General features: G+C 37.5%; 2 protein-coding genes across 3 annotated transcripts; one reads left to right on the top strand and one right to left on the bottom strand.

Annotated features, from left to right (window-relative positions):
- The first annotated feature begins 215 nt into the window (after window positions 1–215).
- Window positions 216–11,289, top strand: nes (lysophosphatidylcholine acyltransferase 3 protein nessy). Of its 2 annotated transcripts, XM_089076994.1 has the most exons (9): window positions 216–884; window positions 2,283–2,557; window positions 5,346–5,453; window positions 5,561–5,683; window positions 6,458–6,573; window positions 6,650–6,808; window positions 6,921–7,157; window positions 7,246–7,554; window positions 7,664–11,289. In XM_089076994.1, coding segments are annotated over exons 1-9 (1,611 nt in total). In that variant the 5' UTR covers window positions 216–882; the 3' UTR covers window positions 7,946–11,289. The 2 variants fall into 2 exon arrangements, with proteins under 2 accessions (XP_088933120.1, XP_011637765.2); XM_011639463.3 differs by lacking the exon at window positions 216–884 and having other exon boundaries at window positions 2,101–2,557.
- On the bottom strand, window positions 10,188–20,540 carry LOC105427631 (uncharacterized). Its single transcript, XM_011639464.3, has 4 exons — window positions 19,214–20,540; window positions 15,013–15,368; window positions 11,698–12,186; window positions 10,188–10,636 (listed from the first exon to the last, which is right to left on the bottom strand). Exons 2-4 carry the CDS (start codon window positions 15,028–15,030, stop codon window positions 10,535–10,537), a joined length of 609 nt encoding a protein of 202 aa, XP_011637766.2. The 5' UTR covers window positions 15,031–15,368; window positions 19,214–20,540; the 3' UTR covers window positions 10,188–10,534.
- Between the last annotated feature and the right edge of the window lie 543 nt (window positions 20,541–21,083).

Here is a 21,083-nt window from a genome sequence, read left to right as displayed (position 1 = left end):
CAACAAGTAGTAGTTCTATACAGAATCGATACTTTTACATTTTCAATTTTTATCCACTGCTTCAAATGTCACGCTTCAATTCAGAGACAATTGCTCGCTCACCTCTCTCTCTCTCTCTCTCTCTCTCTCTCTCTCTCTCTCTCTCTCTCTCTCTCCATCGCGACTATTTATCACAGGATTTCACTCAACAACGAGAATAAGAGTGAGCGAAAGTGATTAGAGAGAAGCACTCGTGCGCATTTCACGCGCGCCTGCGATTTCCAGAGAAAGCGCAATCACCCTGTACCCGGGTATCGACTCGGTCCGTACGGTTTCTAAATCGGGACTCTCGATCAAGGGCTCGCGGGATCGTCGAATCGCGTACAAGTTGAATTTTTCCCCATCGCACGTCCGCGACTGCGATTGACGTGTACAAAGCAGCGATAATAAATAAGAATCGCCACTGGCCTTGGCGCCGCACACGCGCGCGCGTAAATCGCACGCCCTCCCCCGTAGTCCACGCTCGATCGATCGATTTTTCTCGGAGATGAGAATCGCCGGCCATCCGAAACTCCTGGCGTGGCGTCCGCACAAAAGTGCCGGCCCGTGTCGGCCCACTTGGCCCGTTGTCAACCTCGATTGGTCCCGGCCGACCCACTTAATCATCGCCGAGGATCACGTCTCATTTGGCTGCTCGCGTTTCGAAACCCACGTTTGGATCACGAGCTCTCGAGTGATCGAGATCTAATCGGGGGACACGATCGCGCCAGTAAACGGGCGAAGTCCGTATTACGGTAATGTTATACGGCAATCCGGTTTAATACACTGTTGAAAAATTTGTGTTAAGTTTAATGTAAATTACACGTTCCAAACGGTTCACTCAAATTTTGGTGTTAATTTAACATGTATGTATTAATAGTAATACTGATGTTAATATTTAAATAAAAGAGAAATGTAATTTTGATATTAATTAGTTATTACACTATTAGTTACTACACAGTATTATTACACTTGTATACAATTAACATAATTTTTATGATAAAAGATAACATAAATAATGCGCAATCGTCTCTCCGATCATGCTAAAATAATCAACATCTTTTTTTTGTAAATTTTTACATGTTTAATAAAGACAAATTGTGTTACTTTAATTTAATTTTTTAAATTATTTTAATAATTTATAATTATATATTTTAATAATTTATTTGTTAAGATTGATTATTGTAATAGACATAAATTTAACATATAAATAGATTAGAGATTATTTAATACAAAAATTTTAACCAACAAATTTTTTCACAAAAATACATAAATTTTCCAATAGTGTATATAAGCCGTAACTACTAACATGAAATGTATAAACAGCAATTTATGCTGATATTATTACTGGTGTAATAAAACTGAAGTCGATAACTATTTACACATTTTACATTAGCAATTAAAATTATGGTTGTTATAATTACTACATTTATATGATTGCTAAATGACATCTGTGTAAATATACTTCATGAATCACATGAGAATCAAGAATATTTTAATTAAGTATCATATCTCGCTAACTCGGAGACCAACCAAGTTTGAAATCGATTTATGTCCAGTTTATTTCCCTATTAATGTAAATTAATTTTAATCTTGATTTAATTTACTTTTTATCTTTTTTTAATTCGTAGAAGTAAAAAGTAAGTTAAATCGAGATTAAAGTTAATCTACGTTAGTAAAAATAGAAATATTCTTAAATTAATGTTCTACGAAGAAGATATGTCAATGCAAAGAGAATTAGAATCGAATTTTCGTTCAAGAGCTATCGTCGTTATCCACCAAGGAAAGTATTCAGTCTATATCTTTACAGCTGAACTAACGTTCACTTGTTTTACTTAAAATGAAATAGATAAATGATACTTGAAATTTGATAAAAATGAGATAGAGTTTTAGCGCGGCAGGAACCGAAAAGTAATTATTATTTTCAACGAACACACAAGATGGCTCTAGTTCACGTCCTGTTCTAATTTTCTAATCCAAGTATGATTTACGTCGCGGACGACACGACGCGAGATGCCCTCTCGGACGGTCGCGTCGTCTGTCGTCCCGGTAACGACGCCGCGTTACTCACCCCGCCATCGAGCACACCAATCATCACCGCCACCGCCACCACCGTCGCCGGCGCTGCGACAACGGTGGTGGCGACGGTCGGTGGCGAAGGTTAATCGCGGACGCTCCGTGCAGGCCGCACGAGCTCGATAGTGACGGTTGACGGCCAAGCGTGTGACAGTGGCAGTTGGATGATTTACTGCTGCTGATAAAAGGTGCAAGATACACAGAGACACGCGCGCGTTACGACGCGGCCATGCTGTGATACTCGACGTCGTTGCTGCGCGTGGCACGTTTCGTTGTCACCGTTTTTCTCGTCTTCATTCACTGTCATCAATCATCATCGTCGTCGCCGTCACCATTGTTGTGTCATCGTCGTCGTCATCGATCATGGACAACGTGGCATACAGCCCAAGCGGACTGGCGAGGTTGTCGATGTTGCTCGGCGCCCCGGAGGCCGCGGTGCGTCTCCTCATCTCGATTTTACTAGGTAAACCTAACCATTTTTTCGCTCGACGATCTTTCTCTCTTTTTCTTTCTCTCTCTGTCCGGGTCATCAGGATCTCATCCTTTTCTTTCTTCCTCTCTCTCTTTCTCTCTCTTTTTCTTTCTCGTTCTCGTTCTCATTCTCGTTCTCCTTCCCGCCGCCGAGATTCTTCACTCGGAGAAATCAATCTCCGACTTCATTCATGACTCCGCTCGATCACCGGCGTGCGACCACCCTCCCTCTTCTTCCCGCATCCCCTCGTCACGTAGATCCCCTCGGGGCATCCCTCGCTCTTTGCTGCGTTATGTCGTGTACATATTTAATAGTATTCTATAACGGCGTATTGCCTCTGTTTGCGAAGGTTACTCGTCTAATCGTTAAAACACGCGTTTACGATCAGCCTCCTGTTCGCGGACTGTCTCATTTCGATAATGAATTCTCGGATCCTGATTCTTTTGTCTTTGTTTTTCTCTCACATTATTAAACGGAAAAAATCGCACTTTTCCTAAATCTTTTTCTGCGCGCGCAGAGAGAATTTAAATAAAAAATTTAAATAAATTTTATACTTAGATGTTGCTGTCTATTATATAATTTCTGTCGTTCTTTTCTTGCTTCATGATGCATAATTATGATATACTAAGTGTAGTGTTTAGTCAACGTCAAAAAGCAGATGGGAATAAAAAACGCGCGTGCGTGCGCTATACGTATTCGATGTTTATTTATGATCGTATCATGTTATATAAGTACCTTACAGCTATAACACTTCATTGAAAAACTACCGGGAAAAGAAATAAAATTTGCCTAATGTTAATAAAATTCATTTTCTTTTCTCTTTCAGTGAAGTTTAATCGAAATAATTAAAAATGCATGCATTGAACAAATTAGGACCTGAGTACAAAGATTGTTGTAATTATTTTCAACAAGATTGTAAGTCACGCACAATGATCATTGTAAACATATGTATGACGTATCAATGTATGCTTTCGGTGTACAATGAGTAAGCCTTATGCCCTAAGCTAAACAATTTCTGGCGAGAAACGTTTTCTCTATGCTGTCTTAAGCTCTAAATTTTATAATTGGGATCTGGCCAATTTCTTAAAGCTCAAAGATTACGATTTAAAACAATTCAAGAAACGCTTTTTACCGAAAATTACTTGTTATTAACTTAAAGCATAAGGCTTACTATTATAGATTAAGGTTTAGATTTTTATAATTATAAAAATACATCATACGTTTACAGTAATTATTATGCATTGACCTACAATTATAATTTAGATTTACGACTCTATCGAAAATAATTACGACAATCTTGTGCGCAGGTCCTTCCTATTAAAATAGAAAATGTATGATGAAAAAGATTGTATAATATTCTTCGAAACAATTCATCTTTCTCTGTTCGCTCGATGTTTTATTTGATAAAAATTTAGAGAATTTTACTATGTCAAGGAACTCATAAATAGTTACAATATATAATTAATATCAGTCATATATAGTTAGAAAATGAAATATTCAGTGTGTTAATGAATATATACACAAAGATAAAATAATACGTTGTTTAACTATGTTATTACATTGTGATAATAATATCATACATGATAGAATATCATATATCTTGTATATGTTTGAATATTACAATATAATATATATTTATATATGTATTTATACATTGATATGTAAACAAAGTTTTAATATTTTAGAAATTAAGTTTTGAAATCATTTTAAAAATGTTGAAAAATGATTATATAAATGATTTATATAAATATATAGTTTTAAAAGCCTTGTTTTAGAAATATGTTATTAACTTCTAAACTTATGACTTTTGAAATCGAAATTTAGAATTTAGAAATTGAAATTTTTAAATCATTCAGAAATAATAAAAGTCTACAAAAAACTTGATTCCATTGATGTACAAGTTCGAGGCAGTAGTATACTATCTAAACCTCGTTTCTGCCTTTCTACGGCATTGGCATTCTATAAATGGCAACTATATATAAGAAATAAAAGTAATATCCTGCCTATCCAGTGACCTGAGTCAGAAAAAGAAAATCTACCTATTTTCGTTTAAGAGCTAGTAAGAAAAAATACTTTTATAAAATATTTAATATCTTGTAACTCTAAAAGGAAAAACTTCCTTTTTCATAAAGTGATTTTAAAAATTAACTTTTAAAATAATAAATAATACTTAAGAAAAGTTCTATATATAAAATATAAAATGACATCTAAGATAGACTGATGTACATAAATTTGACTGCAAAACATCATCTTATATTAAATTATATAATACAAAAAAAATTGTTCTTTTTATGGAAGCGCAGGTAGCGATCATAGATTTCTAAAAAGGGAAAGCGAAATCGAGATATGAATAAATTTAGCAATATTATTAAAAAAATGTTTTACAGTATCATTAGTTTTATTGTAATATCATAAAAACAATATAGACATAATTTAAAAAAAAATAGCTTATAAACATTCCACTTTTAATCATATATTATTTTTTTATTTTATTTATGCGATTAATAACTTAAAATTCTTTTAAAAATATAATGCTTTTTATATCAATATTAATCGTTGCTTCTTAAACTATTTCTTATCTTAATAATAAAACGTTCCATATATTTATATGAAATTTTCAAAACCTGTTAGAAATTTATTGTTTATTTATTTATTTCTGTCAAGATTAATATTCACAAACGAGAGAACACAGAAAAGAATAGAGCCAAACAATTTATGTTTAGCTACAATGGATGAAGAGAAAACAATAAGAAATTGTGGCTATTCAATTTGATTTCAGGATTCCCCGTTGCTCTTCTTCATAGGTATACGCTCTACGGGAAAGATCCGACTCGTCAGCACTTATTTTTCATAGCGTGCGGTCTCTCAATAGGATACTGGAATTACGGTAATTTATTCGAGCGATATTTCAATCCGCGGAGAATGACACGCAAATGATATGTCGGCGTTCGTTTATTCATAAACATGATTTCGACGATAATAATGATCTTGCAGATTATAAGATACTTCATTCATCGACGGCAGTATGCGTAACATATTTGGTTCTGACAGTTCTCGGCAGCACTGGGCTATCCGTCATAATAACATTCTTCTTCAACATGACGTATCTACTTTACGGTAAAGTCACGCCACATTTGGAAATTTAGATATTCCTAGTTAGAAATCGGTTCGCGTATATATTTACATGTTTAATAGCTGGGTAACCTATAACATGGTTAATAGCTGATTTTAAATTAAAGTGTGTTCAAGTTAACATGTTTCCAAAGTTTTCAACAAAAATATTTTTAGTATAGTTTATACGGAAAGAACACTTTTGCTGGCAAATCTAAAAATTTAGCTAGATACAGATCTGAAAATAATTTTGTTGGGCCTTCAAAATTATTATATACAATGTTCAAATTGATTGTTAGAAGATCAAATTTTCATTTTTGCAGTATTAATCATCATATTTAAGTGTTCTACAAAATAATTTTGATGAGCCAACAAAATTATTTTCAGATCTGTATCTGGTCAAATTTTTAGATTTGCCAGCAAAAGTGTTCTTTCCGTGTAGATTCATCTACTTTATAACTGGAACTAGAATGACGCAGAAAGATATTATCAATATGTAATAACGATAATTTACTTATATTGCGTAGGTCTTATCATCAGAGCGTTTCGTATTTAGCATTACTTTGGCCGTTTCGAAAAGTTGCGAACGATGTATAATACGAAATGACAAAATATTTAAAAAAAAAAAGTATTGCACACATGATACTTGTTATCGAAATGCTACTTTATTTTTGCAATCGTTCGCTTTCATTTGTTGTTAATATCATTCTTTTTTCTCGTTTCTCACCGTCGATTTTTTTGAGTCATAAAGCATTTAAACAAAATTGTTTTCCAATACAGGCTATTACACCACCAGTACTCAAGATTACGACATAAAATGGACAATGCCGCAATGCGTGCTGACCCTTAGGTTAATAGGACTTGCATTTAATTTATGGGACGGTCAGAAACGTGACGTACGAAACGCTATTTTTTTCATAATTCTATTACCATGTTCAGTTCGCGGCGTAACAATCACGGATTGTATTGTAGGAGAAACTCTCCAACACTCAAAAACAGGTGATCTTGAAAGAACGACCGTCGCTATTGCAAATTGCGGCGTACGCTTATTTTCCAGGCGCCTTCCTGATTGGGCCACAGTTCAGCATGCGACGATATTTGGACTATGTTAATGGTCAGCTTACAGATCGTGTACGTTAATGAATTGAAAAAAGACGCTTATTTCATCGATAGAGAAAACTCTTCTTTAGCTTGAGAAAATAAATATATTCATTTAATACAAGTAGCATGTTTTATATTTTAGGATCCGCAAACTGGTGCTATCAAGCTGCCAAATTGTGTATCAGTGGGATTATTACGAGCTTTCATCGGATTCATATATGTAGTGATATTTCAAATCGGCACACTTTACGTTTCCGATCAGTATCTCTTTGAGCCTTCATTTCAGAAACTCAATTTAATAAAGAAATGCTTGATAATCGGCCTGTGGGGTCGCATCAATCTTTACAAATATATCAGTGTCTGGCTAATCACAGAAGGGGTATATGTTCTTAACGTTATCATTATTTGTAATATATTTGTATATGCTTGTTTGTTATTGTTTTATTATAATCCGTTGTGGATTTTAGGTGTGCATTACCTTTGGTCTCACCTACAATGGGAGAGATTCCGAGGGTCGTATTAAATGGGATGGTTGCGCGAACGTTAAATTGCAGACATTTGAAACTAGCACGCAATTCAATCATTACATTCTCTCGTTCAACATAAATACTAACAACTGGTGTGCGGAGTACATTTATAAAAGGCTCAAGTTTCTGGGCTCAAAAATGTACAGTCAAATAATGACGCTGGTGTTTCTTGCCCTCTGGCATGGTTTTCACTCTGGATACTATCACTGTTTCTTCATGGAGTTTGCTGTGATGTACTTCGAACGAGACGTAAGTATATAATTGTGATTTTACAAAAATCTTCAATGGCTTTTTAAAGTTTAATTTATTACTGTTTGCTTATTTATTCCTCATTTCTTGTTTTCTTTCTCCTTTCTAGATTGGACCAGTTTTACGAAACAGCGAGAAAGTTCAAACTCTGTTGAAAACACGATGGGAAGCACGTATACTTGCTTGGCTCTTTCTAAAGCTCTATACTTTTGTTTTCATGGGATACGCCCTTGTATCATTCGTACTTCTCTCGTTTTCGCGGTATAATCAAGTGTATGCTAGTTTATATTATTGCGGACATGTGTTCTTCCTCTCTTATCCGTTCCTCGCGCCATATATTAAACGATTGATTGGTCAAAGACAAGAGCATCAACGATCGCATCAAGAATAAGATGACACGATCTCATTTTTTTTCTTTTCCCTCGATATTGTTGAGGCATTGCCCTTGTACTTGGTTTTTTTTCACTCCGTTGTTTGTTGCGAATCAATATTCTGGAAGACATACAGCTATGGTGTAATGGACGCTGGTATATAGTTACACTTACTTACAGACACTAGTCTTCAACGTCCCGAAAGAAATGTGATAGTGCATATCTAACAGAAGATACGGGAAAATAATAAGACGTATTACCATCACTATTACGTTTCGTAACGGTTATGAATTCACTAAAATATAACGTTATTTCTGCTTGAATTTATTTCAACGTTCAAACTTGCGAATGAAAAATTTGCTTGAAGAATTTGTCATTTTAATGAAATGGCGATAGTGATGGAACTATACGAATGCGAATAATATTGCTAAGAATATGTCGATTTGGAAATCAACATATTGTTTAGAAAAAAATTCCGCTGGTCGGGAATTTTGTGTGCCTGTATTTGGGAATTTCTACGATCTTAACTTTATGAAATTCGAGAAATTCCAACAATAATTCTAGATATTTCAGTATTTTCCTACAACAATATGTTTTTGTATCTTTAATCGTATTTTTCTATATGTAATATATTCGATTGATCAAACTTTTATTTACCTGTATTGCATCGATAATAAAATCTGTTAAAATGCGTTACGCTCTTTCAGTGATAAGGATTGTTAATATAACACTAGCAACCGTATAAACTAGTTGAGTGTTACAATATCCCGAAAAAGACTCGAAGGCAAAAGCAATTGTGCATCTAGTGTTGCGATAAGAATGTCCATTCGCAAAAGATTTACGAAAATTATGTTACACGCGCAAAGAATATCTAAAAAATAATATCGTGATTTTATAAATTCGAAAAATAAATGAAACAACATAGAAAACACATACGTGTGCGCGATTGAAGTTCAAGAATCTTACCGTAGGCACCGTACTGTACATTTTATGCGATTAAACGCATTTTACTAGACTTCTTTAAATGTAAATACGACGATAAGAGGTGGACTGTAATTCTAGTCGGGTATGTACCTTCTACCGTGTGTATGCATACTCTATTAGTATCGGTATGCGATATATAAAGTAACGTGAAAAGTGATTTTCAATCTTATATCTGCAGTTATTTTTGTAGACAAAAATCTAACAACGATCTACCTATTTATCTATATTACTAGTAGGAATGCGGTTCTTCTTACGCATACAATTCTTCGAACACACACAGCTCGTCGTGAATAAGAGAAATTAGTTGATAACAGTTCGATACATATAAACAAAATATCCAGATACTGATGTACTCTGCGATTGCTTGTGATATTCATGAGCTATCAAGTCAAATCGACAAATAATTTATAATGTTTTGCCTAATAATTTTAATTTATCGATCGCAAGTATACCCAGTCTCTGGCATCTTTGACATAGTCACGTACAGATTTACAAAGTTTTAGGTACTGAAAGAAATAATATACAAGCGTGGCACAGTCGGATATTACATACATACTTTTGCCGATAGCATTTATTAGAATTGAAGCTAATAAGACGCTCCGAAGTGACTTTCATTAACGCAAGACTCTTGCGTTTAGTAAATAAGTCGCGTAAACGCGTGAATTTCAATTTAAAAATTAAATTCACGCCGATCGTTTGTGCCGTATTTATCGCTATTGCGAAACATGCTGGGCAAGTCTGTCAGATACTTGCAAATATCTTGAAATTCCATGTTCCAAATGTCTTCGAGAAAGTCGTTACTGTTAATAATTGTAAAGTCAAAAAAAATAGTAACATACATGGATAATATTCTGCGAGCGCTACGATATTCGGGACTCGTTAAAGCGTTGTTTGCTGAGTAAACACTTGCAAGCGAGCTTGCGATTCAGATTTCAACAATTTCGATTCCATTACTACTAAATCGCATTACTACTAAAAAATGAAATGAGAAACTCGAGAGAAAACGGAATAAAAAAACATGGATTGCAAGAATCGATGAAATGAGGAAAAAACTCTAGAGCAAAGAGAAAGGCGATGTGGTGATTAATAATCACAAGTTATTTGATATAAAAAAAGAGTATATTTACGATTATTTTCTTAAACGATACAAAAGAAACATCGACGTATATAAAAAATTATTTCTCTTATATTTTTGTTCACAGAGGACCGATAAGTGTTGTACTCGGTCAATCGTTCAAGAATCATGCACATGTATAGTGTATGCGTACGTGTATGCTATGTGTACTTTTGTGTGTGTGTGTGTGTGTGTGTGTGTGTGTGTGTGTGTGTGTGTGTGTGTGTGTGGCGCGCATGTGCGTGGTTTGTGCGTATGTGCGAGCGACATCACGAGTAGGCTTTAGCAACACGAAACGTCTGCCTCTTAAGCACCTTCAAACACCATGCGGCCTATCTTATGAGATACAGGCGATATATACATTCCTCCTACAATTATTAAGATCCATCCAGACTCGCGTTTGCGTTACGTATTGCATAACGATCGAGAGTAGTCACCGTTAAATATCTGTCTCTGTAAAAACGCCGAGAGTTTCAAGGGTGATGAGGTGATGTGCGCTCATATGATGGATCTAATACGGTCCGCTGGGGCCCGGATGTGGTGCCCCGTAACTGTCGATGGGTTGCCCCGGTTGTTGCCCCGGTGGACCGTATTCGCCGCCGCCTTGCTCCTTCTGTAATGCGTAAGAAAAAATGTAAGGGACAAGACGAAAGAGTGAGAGACAGAGAGAGAGAGAGACGCAACATGCGGCGCATATACGAATTTATATATAACGACTCGTCGCGCGGCCGTGACCTTTTCTGTGATGGCAATTAGCAGAACTAGTCTTCGCATAATTTAAACCTGCCGATATATCGGTAGTTTAGCTAGCGTGACAAGTGATTTAAAGGTAACTCGTAGGGCCACTCTGGAAAACTTTGAAGGGATTTTCAGCGGTTAATTGAAAGCTATACGAAAGCTACATTCCTCGATCGGCAAGCGGACGAGTCCCGATTCGATATTTGTAGTTTACTAAGGAGAGCGCAACGTGTATAGCGAAAGATATCTTTTGTAACGAAGAGTTATAGCGATGTAGCGTATACAATACAATTAATCCCTGCAACCGACGCATTGTTGTAGAAATCTCGAGCTCGCTCAAATCGGCGGCATTATGATCGACATTTGAGGAGAAACTTTCCATAATTATTTAAATCGCCAACATGGCAATCACCTTGGACAGTTTCTTCTTTTTTTCGTTTTTTTTTTTATAATCGAGTGAAGGCATGATTTGCGTTCGATTAACAGTAAGCTGGTATATTCGTTCGAAATATATGACGTGCAAATATCCTACCTATGATACATCCAATATCCGGATTCCTTCATATTTCATGCAAAAAAAATGTGTCACTCTGCTCGCGCGATTATCGAAATGAGCAATTTACATGCCGCGAGTGCGAGGCGTCACACTTTCCTTTTTCGACATATCGACACACTCGCCATTTAATCAAAATTATTGCTCGATAGACCGCTTTGAAAGCGGCGGCTGTCCGTTATATACGCGCGTTTGAGCAACATTGCGTTTTTGAGCAACTGAAAATTGGGCAACGGTATTACATTTAGATCCGATGATAGGAACGTCGTGAGTTATCCTCGCCGTGGAATTTACGAATGCTCAAGCGATTGCGTTAGAGAAAAAAGAACACCTGCATAAATCACCGTTGTTAAAAAGAAAAAAAAGAAGAAAAATATCGTTACCTGAGTTTTGTAGCGAATGAAGTAGACTTCCGGTTTGCTGGGCTGCGTCGGCGCCTGCGTCGGGAGCACGACATCGGGCGCCTCCTCCGGTTTCTTCACCAGGACGTAGATCAACGTCTTCTCCTCGTCCGGCTGTGGTAGCGGCGGTAACTGTGGTGCAGTCGGCGTAGGCGGAGTCGGCGCCTTGATGAACACTATCTTATAATGCTTCTGCGGAGGCTGCGGTTGCGGTATATGCTTGGGCGGCTTGTACTCCGGCGCTTCCGGCGGCGGCACGTGGACGTAAACGTGTTTGTGAATCACCGGATTCTGCTGCGGTGGTCCATAACGGTCTGGGGGTGGCCCGTAGCTGCCGCCGCCGCCGCCACCGCCACCACCACCACCACCACCCCCACCGGAGGGTGGAAAGTACGAGCTCACCGGAGGCTCCGGCGCCGGTTTCGCGAGTACCAGGGCGATCGACGAGCAGGCGATCGCGAAAATCGTGCTCTGTTAAAAGAGAAAAGAGACGTGATGACGTATCGTGTAATATTTAATGTATACGAAGAGAATGTTGTAGCGAAAGTTACAATAAAGATTTTTCTATCTCGAAACACATCGACATTCGTAATGTTGTGTATAATGAAAATTATGATATTTTTATTCAAAAGCTTCAAATATATTTTACATTTTAAAAGAATTCTTTTGAATATTTTAGAATTAATTTTACAATTTATTATCTTTATTTTATTATAATTTAAAATCAAATTTTAACGGAAAAACATGCTGGAATCTTATCAATTGAATGTAATTACTTTCGTTTTAAACTCTTTGTAAGGAAAATTAAGAAATTAAATTAATTTTTTTAGATAATATCAAGAAACTAATTATCACATAAACTTGTGTATATATAAATTTTAATACGTATAAATATTATAACTTTTTATATTATAATGAATTATGTCTTTTACTAATAGTAAAAATATACATGCAATTGTTTTCGCTACAACAAATTTTTATAGTAAATATAAAATTATGATATTTTAACTTTAAAATGTAAAATTGATTGATATATCTTTTATGTAATTTATGCGCTACAATATTTTCTTCGTATAATTAATGATTTGTTGATAATTTATCATTGACGAGTGGCACCTATATATATATATATATATATATATATATATATATATATATATCACATTTGCGATAGAGTATATAACGAATTTATGAATTACGTCGTCCATAATGATTTGATATGAATAGATAAAATACGCGACAAGATATTGCTTAACCGATTTAAAGAGCTCATTTGCAATGGACATTTCCTTTTATCAATTTCTTACCGCTATCGGTCGTATTATACGAATACAATGGCTCGTTTATTGCGTTCTTCTATACGATTTGACACGGTAATCATACACGATTATTCGCGTATTTATCTTCGGTAAAAGGATAAATACATAATAACGCGATGCAGTCTTAGATTTCTCATGTCAAATCGTCAATTCGTTATTTCGTTATCGACTTTCAAAAAGATTGGTGTATTACATTCTTTATTTCTTCATGATTGAATTTCAATGAACAGGGTCAAAGTACGTTTCACGTTTCATTTAAGATCCGATTAAAACCCTATATAGCTTATAATGCTTTATAAACTTTCAAGTGGTTTGTAAATTTCAATATCTAACGAGGCGAGAATTGTTCATACAATGGGATGTTTGACTAGGAAATAATATGTAACGCATATTTGTAATTCAAATTTTGAATCTAACGAGTGAAAGAGTACATTTAGTTATTTTAAAATTGAAATTAGAGACATTCCAGACGCGAAATGAGAAACGTGTTATTTTTATATAGGCAATTGATGAGTTTTATCTCTTTCATCGGCGAGTCAATTACGCGTCTGAGAAATGCGATTTAAATTCTATCGCAGCCGCATAAACCGGGAGAGTCCGTCAATCACGCCGATTATAGTCTCTTAACCGAAAGTCAATCTACCATATCCGGCGGACCTTCGAATTCTCATTTCTATCTTTTCCGTGAGAGAGTCCATTAATTCCGAACAGCATTTCCCATTCCCGTAGAACGGGCATGTCCCATTAGCGTGAACGGAAGAAGACGCGCGGCGTGCGATGTGCGCGATAACTCACTTCGCTCGAATGAAGCTTCCTACTCACTTAACGACCCCCCCGATCATTTAATGCTTTTAGTGCCGCATCGAGACTCCGCTCCGCGTGCCAGAGCGGCTGGAGCCGCTTTCCCCATTTTCCTTCGCTATAATTATCGAGACCGTGTCGGTGAATAGAGCGGGAGCATAGGCGGGATCCTTTTACTTTTGCTCGCGCCGCGACGGTTTAATCCGCGGGAGATCCGTGCCGATGCACCTCGAGCGTGGGCACAGTGGGATGCACACGCTCGCCGGATTTTTTTCTCTCTCCTCTCCTCCGGGAAAACGCGACCGTTCGCTTTCCATCGTCTGAAAAGGAACTGAGACGGCCGTTGGAGCCGATGACGTAAACGCGCGGGCTCTCCACGACGATGGAGCAAGTTCGTGTGTTATTCGAGAAATATTTCGCGTGCCGAGTAACGAGACTCTCGCTCAAATTCCCTCACGTACGAATCGTTCATCTCTCGTGTGTTATATCCCGTCGACGTGATGAAAATGCGAAGGAACGAGGGGAGCGGGATGATCGAGCTGGATGTCTCCAGCGATTGCGTAAGAAACCGAAAGTTACTCCCATTAAATGCACCTGGTCACTCGATCACTCGACTTATGTGTTTATCTGGTAACAGGATTGCGTCAATCGACGTTTAAATTTAATAACCGGTCTTGCTTCAAGACTCTCTTGAATGGTGCGGACGAGACCCCGAGCGTTTTTTTGCTCGAGTCTCGGAGATCGCGCGCCTCGAGGAGAGCCTTGTATGATTCAGAAAAATTACACCCGTCGTCGCAAATATATATTAGTCATCGAAGTAAAACGCTTTCCCGACACGGACGACGAATGTTCGTAAACGAAACGGCGTGACGCTTCAACATTTTCAGCATCTCCTGCGTCGTAAACGGGAGATTTTCTCGAAAGCGACAATTTAATTAAGATATATATTCCCACTCATGTTTGCCAAGTCTGCGGTTATCTCGCATTCCATTCCAAACTGCGAAACGCGAGAGATGCGAAAGGTAAAATGAAAAAATATGCGCACTAATTATCTAAAAAAAAAAAAAAAAAAAAAAAAAAAAAAAAAAAAAGAATTCTCGCGCCTCGTTTTTGAACGGAGGAAATCGATAATCAAACTCGATGATTAACCGCATTCGTTTACGCGCTCGCTACTTACCGCGGTGGTCTTCCGCATTTTCTTCCACGTGTGTGCGTGCCGGGGGCTCAAGGTAAGATACTCCCGAAATGTGAGGCACGTAGAAAAAGAGGAATGTCGAGCGGGCGGCGTTTCACTTTGCGGGCTTTCACGCGTGTGGCGTGCGGTCGAGGCTCTTCCGAACTTTTATAGAGGCCATCGAGGGGATACCCGCGGAAAAGGAAGGCACAGGAAGGTGGTCGGTATTCGTGGTCGTCCCGTCGTCGTTACGCGGCCTCCTCAAGGGGGTTTCTTCTTTCGTTGTCATCGCTCGCCGCCGCCGCCTCCTCTTCGGTCGCCGCAGTTCGATCCGCGCGGACCAAAGGTGCGCGACACAGCTAGAAAATGAAAGTACTCCTGAAATGAAGATTCATCGTCCCGCGGAACGATTTATCGGCCATCTAGCTGACGTTGCTGTGTGGCCGAGATTTTTCCTTCCGTATTTGTCGTCAGAACGAAAGCATTCATTTTCTCGCGTATCGATGATAATCCAATCGACGCGCCGATGTACGTATAGATACGTTCTCCGACGGAAACTAAGGAAGCAGTTATATTAAATTATTAAGCCGAATCAAATTTTGCTTAAATTATTTAATTTAATATTCTGTTATTTACAATAATTGAATATTAAATATTTTTATTTTGTTTGCTTGCAATTGATTGGGTGAAATGCAAATATATTTTTCAGTAGAAGAGATATTTTTTCTGTTTAATACAATTACGCTTAATTAATTACATGGATTGATGATCCATAGATAAATAAATAAAATATATGAAACAGACAATAAATTCAAAGCATTATACAGTCGGGCATAATTTTAGGCGCCGAATACTTTTCTTCATTTTTGAATTTATTAAATAAATTCGAAAAATCTAACTACTTGACTTTTGTTGCTGACTACATGCCATTTATTTACATTGAAAAACCATAACAAGCCAAAAGCCATATTTTACGTCTCAATAATTCATTTCAACAATAAATAATAAATCTCTTTGAGAAGTTTTTGTTGCGAAAAATATTACTTCAGCCAGAAATCGAGCCTGAGTCATTCGTTAAAATATATGAAATTTATAAGCGATTCTATTTCTTGATTTTTGCTAATAAGTTTGTAGAAATCAAATGTTGCAGCAAACCACTCAAATGAAAAGACGATTAGACTAAAGGATATAATGAGTGGAGAGTACGTGGGAGAAACGAATTAAAACGTGAATGTTCACGAATAATAAAAACTGTCTCATCTGTGGTACTCCGAAGTAATTTTCACTTTCTTCGTACCGCCGGTACGGTTACCGCACGGTGTGCATTACGTAAAATGTGCAAAAAGATATTTCTGGACAGCGCCACCCGGCTTGTTAATAAAACATTATACTTTACTATATATATTAGACACGTATCCGCTTATTTAAATGTCGGATTAACTTGCGGAGGCGCCTAAAACGCTGTAGACGTGAGTTATTCATTGCGTTAACGTAATCGGAGGAATGCCGCGAAACCGCTCTTGACATAACTATCTACTCAATCGATGGTACCAATGAATTATTCATTATTTACTATACGAGGACTCGGCGGTAAGAGTAAAGCGCGATAGCGTGTAAAAAGAGGAATCCGCTACTGTGTGTAAACCAGCTTCGTTATCGACATCGGGGACCGTCACCGTCGCCGGACACCGGACGCGATCGGTCGGTTACCCAATGTTACTTTCTTCCGCGAGTACAACTTTGTTGCCGTGCGATTATCTATCATGCTCATTTAAACGCCAAGAGAGAAAGAGCGCGAGAGGGGGGGGGGGAGGGAGAGGAGGGAAGCAAAAGAGAACTAGGGAACAGCGAATCTGTTTCTGCGGATAGGTAGGTGGTCGTCCGTCGTTGTGTTACGCGACCGTATATGCTGCCGGGATATGACCGGCATTCGTAACGTCCTCTTGAAAACCTTTGATATGCGCTGCGCGCAGCGCGACGGAGCATTTCACTCTGATTTCATCCACGGGTGCTCGACCCGCGGAGTTATTTATCGGGCGGTCGTGCCCGCGCGCTCGTGCGCGTCCTTTCGAGGTGGGCTCGATGAGAAAGGACACGAATTATCGATCGATGGCGATCGTACGCGTATGTCCTATGTGGGTCAGTGGTCCCACGCTGCTGAAGGACGTTAATTTCGGACTAGATATGACGAGAGCTGAATATAAATTTACGAGAGATTTACGTTTTTGCAACAGTATAATAAAATGTTATAGCGCTCCTCTCGATAATATTCTTCCTTGGTCTGAAGAGTACATGTGGCAAGAATGCTGAAGTATTTAAAAATTTAATCAGATACAGGTCTGAGAATAATAATTTTGTTTGTTTGGATCAAAATAATTTAGCGGGATGTTTAAATAATAATAATATTAAGTAATAATTATAATGTAAAAATTTTTAGTATTTGACAATCAATCTAAACGTTCTACATAAATATCTTGATCACAATTATTTTTAAATCTGTATGATCAAATTTTTGGAGACTTTAGTAAAACTGTTTTTTCCGTGTATAAATTTAATGTATATTTTATCGTCCTTATGAATATCACGATTGATCGATTTATGTAATTTTTATTATTATGTAGCATTTTATAATTATTAATATTTTAAAACGATTTTTAAATTTTAAATGACAGGGAAAGATTTAAATTCTAGACACGGCTTCAAGCGAGCGAAAGAGGCGTCGAGGGAATACTTTCTTACGTCCAACATATATATATAGACGAACATGTTGGAATTACGTTCGCGTCTTCCCTTACTATTGTTTTTTGCGAAAGGAGATGAGTGTACCGTCGTAGAAAAGCGCCGCGAGATGATCCAATTTCGTGCGAAGAAAGAAGTAGAAAAGTGCGTTCACGCCTCGGTAATTCGGGTTCATTTTCCTCTCCGTTGTTATCGTCGCGATCGCGTTACTCAGAGCGGGCACAACGGAGCATGGAAGAAGAGGAATCTGTGACGGTATCAGGGCGCAGGTATCGGAGCGAGTCGAGTCTATAAATCACGAAATGTTCATCGAGTGAACGTATACCCGATGTGTAATATTACATATACGCAATATGACGCAGCGCGCGCTCTCTTAATGCCTGTATCGTTGATTACCACACGTCTGAGGGTATTTTGCTCGCGAACGAGATTGCTCTCCCGTCTATAACAATCAATTATTTTCCCCCGTTCCCAAACCCGATCGCAATGATGGCTTATAAACAATTAGACGATGACATAATCGGCGATCGGTTCACCGGTAAATTCCCCCAACTTGCCCCAAAGCGATTGCTCAACATTTACTCTTCGCGGAAAATCAATCCGCGTCTAAACAAAGTGCGCGAAAGCAGCTATAGATAACACAAATTACATATTTGCGAATGATTGATTATACATATACTATGTAAATATGTGTAGCCCGTCGCAGAGGAGCGTGTGGGCGATTTGCTTCCGTGTGTTTCGTCGCCTTACAAAATTTTTTTTGTACCGTTTGAAAGATCATTACACACTCATGATATTACCTAACTCTCTTACCCAATATAATATTTAATCCAACTGCTTGGCAGCGTTTCTCCATACTTTCCACTAAATTTTCTGCTCGCGATAGAATAATATCGAAAGTTTTAGTTCGAAAGCTTAAGTTATTTCGACGATAAATAACGCTACCTGAGACTGCTTCGTGATATGCGAGACCCGACGAGAGCTGAAACATTTTCTGGATTGGCCGACCGGGATGTACCTAATACATCAAAGTGATTCTCTACTTTCCAAGCCACGCAGCGAACGACCACGGTACTCCTTTTAGATTATTGTATTATTTTATTGCATTATCTTTATCAATCCAAAAATGCTATCTACTAACAATACATATACATAGTAAATTTCGAGACGACAGTATAATTGCCTACCTGCGTGAGATGACAATTTGTATAAATTATAGATATAACGGAAATTTTAATTATCCAATTGTATAGTTTTCGCACGAAAATTATGTGGTTAACAGCCGTCGTCGAGGAGACGACGAGTTTCACCGACAAAAATAAGAGAGATCGTCGTCGGATAATTGGGATTTTAATTTCAGACAATTCGTTCGGATTCGTCTCTCCTGCGGGGTTGAATTTCAAGTTCGTCTTGGATACTCTCACTCGCATTCTCGGAGATATAATGGGATCGTAATAAGACTTACATTTTTTAGCCCGTCCACCTAAGATCGTAGTAGCCATCTTAGATCTTTCTCTTGCACCTTATACGGCGAAATAAATTATCTTCTTCACACGCGACCATTTATTTCTGGCGATACGGTTTAATAAAATAGTCCGCGTACAACATCTGTCATAAATTACAAATTGATTTACCCTAATATGTGTAAGCAAAAAAAATTTGCACGATTTTTCTCTTTTATTAACGTCGTAGTCCGATTATAATTAAAAAATGCAGGATTAAGAACTGCCTTAACATTAAAAGTATCATATTAGAATTTTTTGACTTTTTTTGATGGAATATTAAATCTCTTTCTCTCTCTCTCTCTCTCTCTCTCTCTCTTTGTTTCTCGATATTAGAAAAAAAATATAAAATTTATAAAAAATCCATTTAAAATTAAAATTCATAAAATTCATTCATTGAATATTTCTCTTTTTATAAATGTATATTTTTCTGATATCGAGAAATAGAAAGAGAGAGAGAGAGAGAGAGAGAGAGAGAGAGAGAGAGAGAGAAGTAAGATTTTGAAATCTTCTGATTTTGATATTCCATCAAAAAAGAGAAAAGTTTAAAAAATCGTATCTTTATTGTAAGAAAAAAACATTAATATAAAAAAATAGAAATAATAAGAAATAACTCGTCGATACTTCCAGGAATTCAATATCAAATACGTATGCTTGGCTTCGAGGATGATCTGTATTCATCGTTAACGCAATTTTAAAAGAATCTCGACGTATACAGCACAAAAATAGTAACGGAGAATCTCATCTTCGATGTTCGTATAACATTCGCGTCGAATGTTCCATAGTGTCGAAATTGATGTCACATTATACAAACACTCTCTCGCCCACCCTTAGATACATAATTTCGATAGATTCCAAAATTCGCGTAATCACGGACTCTCTTAATGTGTCGAAACCGCCTGATATTGCGGAGAAGAGAATCCCGAGACTTTCGACGACTCTCAAGGCTGACGAGATTATCGAAGAAGAGCCTATCTATTAATACGTCGCCGATATCGATTGCGGATTCAAAGCTCTCCCGCGCGTGGCCTGTGACCCGTATAATGTATATGATAATAACGGACAGAGAAAGAGGAAAGCAAGAGTGTCTAAACTGAAAAAGAGAGGGAGAGAGAAGGAAAGAAATTCCGGGAAGGATTTTTGCGTGCGCCCTTAGTCGATATGCCGCGTTTGCATATTGGTTTCAAAATCTATTCTCAACCATGTAAAAAATTGCACTCGATGATGATGATGATGATGATGATCCCGATAGTTCATGAATCCAAGCGCGATGAACACCAAGTACGCTAAGACCCATCCATTCGAACGGCGGTGGTGGCGGTGGCGACGGTGGCGGACAGCACCCGACATGGATGGCGACCGCGACCGGCGGTCCGGTATAGGTGAAAGTCAAACTAATTACGGCGAGTACACGCCGTTGTGTTGCAAGATTCAACGCTCGCTAAAAATGCGATGCGATTCACGCCGGGCAAACGAATACCGGACCGTTAAACCGGAACACGCCGGAGCGTGTGCCTGCTCTCTTGGGCGCCTCTTTCGCCTAATCTCATCGTGATCTGCTCACAATCAAGCTCCTTCTTCGTCGTGCATATAACTGACGTATTCTTATTTCTCTCAATATAAATTAACTTTAAATATTTTTTATTCTTTTTTTTTTAGTTTTAAGGATTAAAAGACGACGAAAAGTAAATTACCGAGATTAAAATTAATAAATAGTGATAGAAATAGATATATTCTCATGAATCGATGATAAGCGAATATCGTTAAGCCTTAAGAGATGTTCATGTAGATTCCCTAAGTTAGATTAGTTAAAAAAATTAAGTTATATGTCGG

The sequence above is a fragment of the Pogonomyrmex barbatus genome, unplaced genomic scaffold (assembly GCF_055798465.1).
Source record: "Pogonomyrmex barbatus isolate J1 unplaced genomic scaffold, ASM5579846v1 scaffold2, whole genome shotgun sequence".
NCBI classification, from domain to species: Eukaryota; Metazoa; Arthropoda; class Insecta; order Hymenoptera; family Formicidae; genus Pogonomyrmex; species Pogonomyrmex barbatus.
This window is presented reverse-complemented; position numbering and strand designations above follow the sequence as displayed.

Bases quoted from the DNA above. Each gene is read 5' to 3' on its own strand.
- LOC105427631 (XM_011639464.3), bottom strand. The intron at 10,637-11,697 runs GTAACGATATTT...TACGCATTACAG, and splicing joins TCATTCGCTACAAAACTCAG to AAGGAGCAAGGCGGCGGCGA.
- nes (XM_089076994.1), top strand. The intron at 5,684-6,457 runs GTAAAGTCACGC...TTTCCAATACAG, and splicing joins CATGACGTATCTACTTTACG to GCTATTACACCACCAGTACT. The intron at 6,574-6,649 runs GTACGAAACGCT...ATTGTATTGTAG, and splicing joins GGGACGGTCAGAAACGTGAC to GAGAAACTCTCCAACACTCA.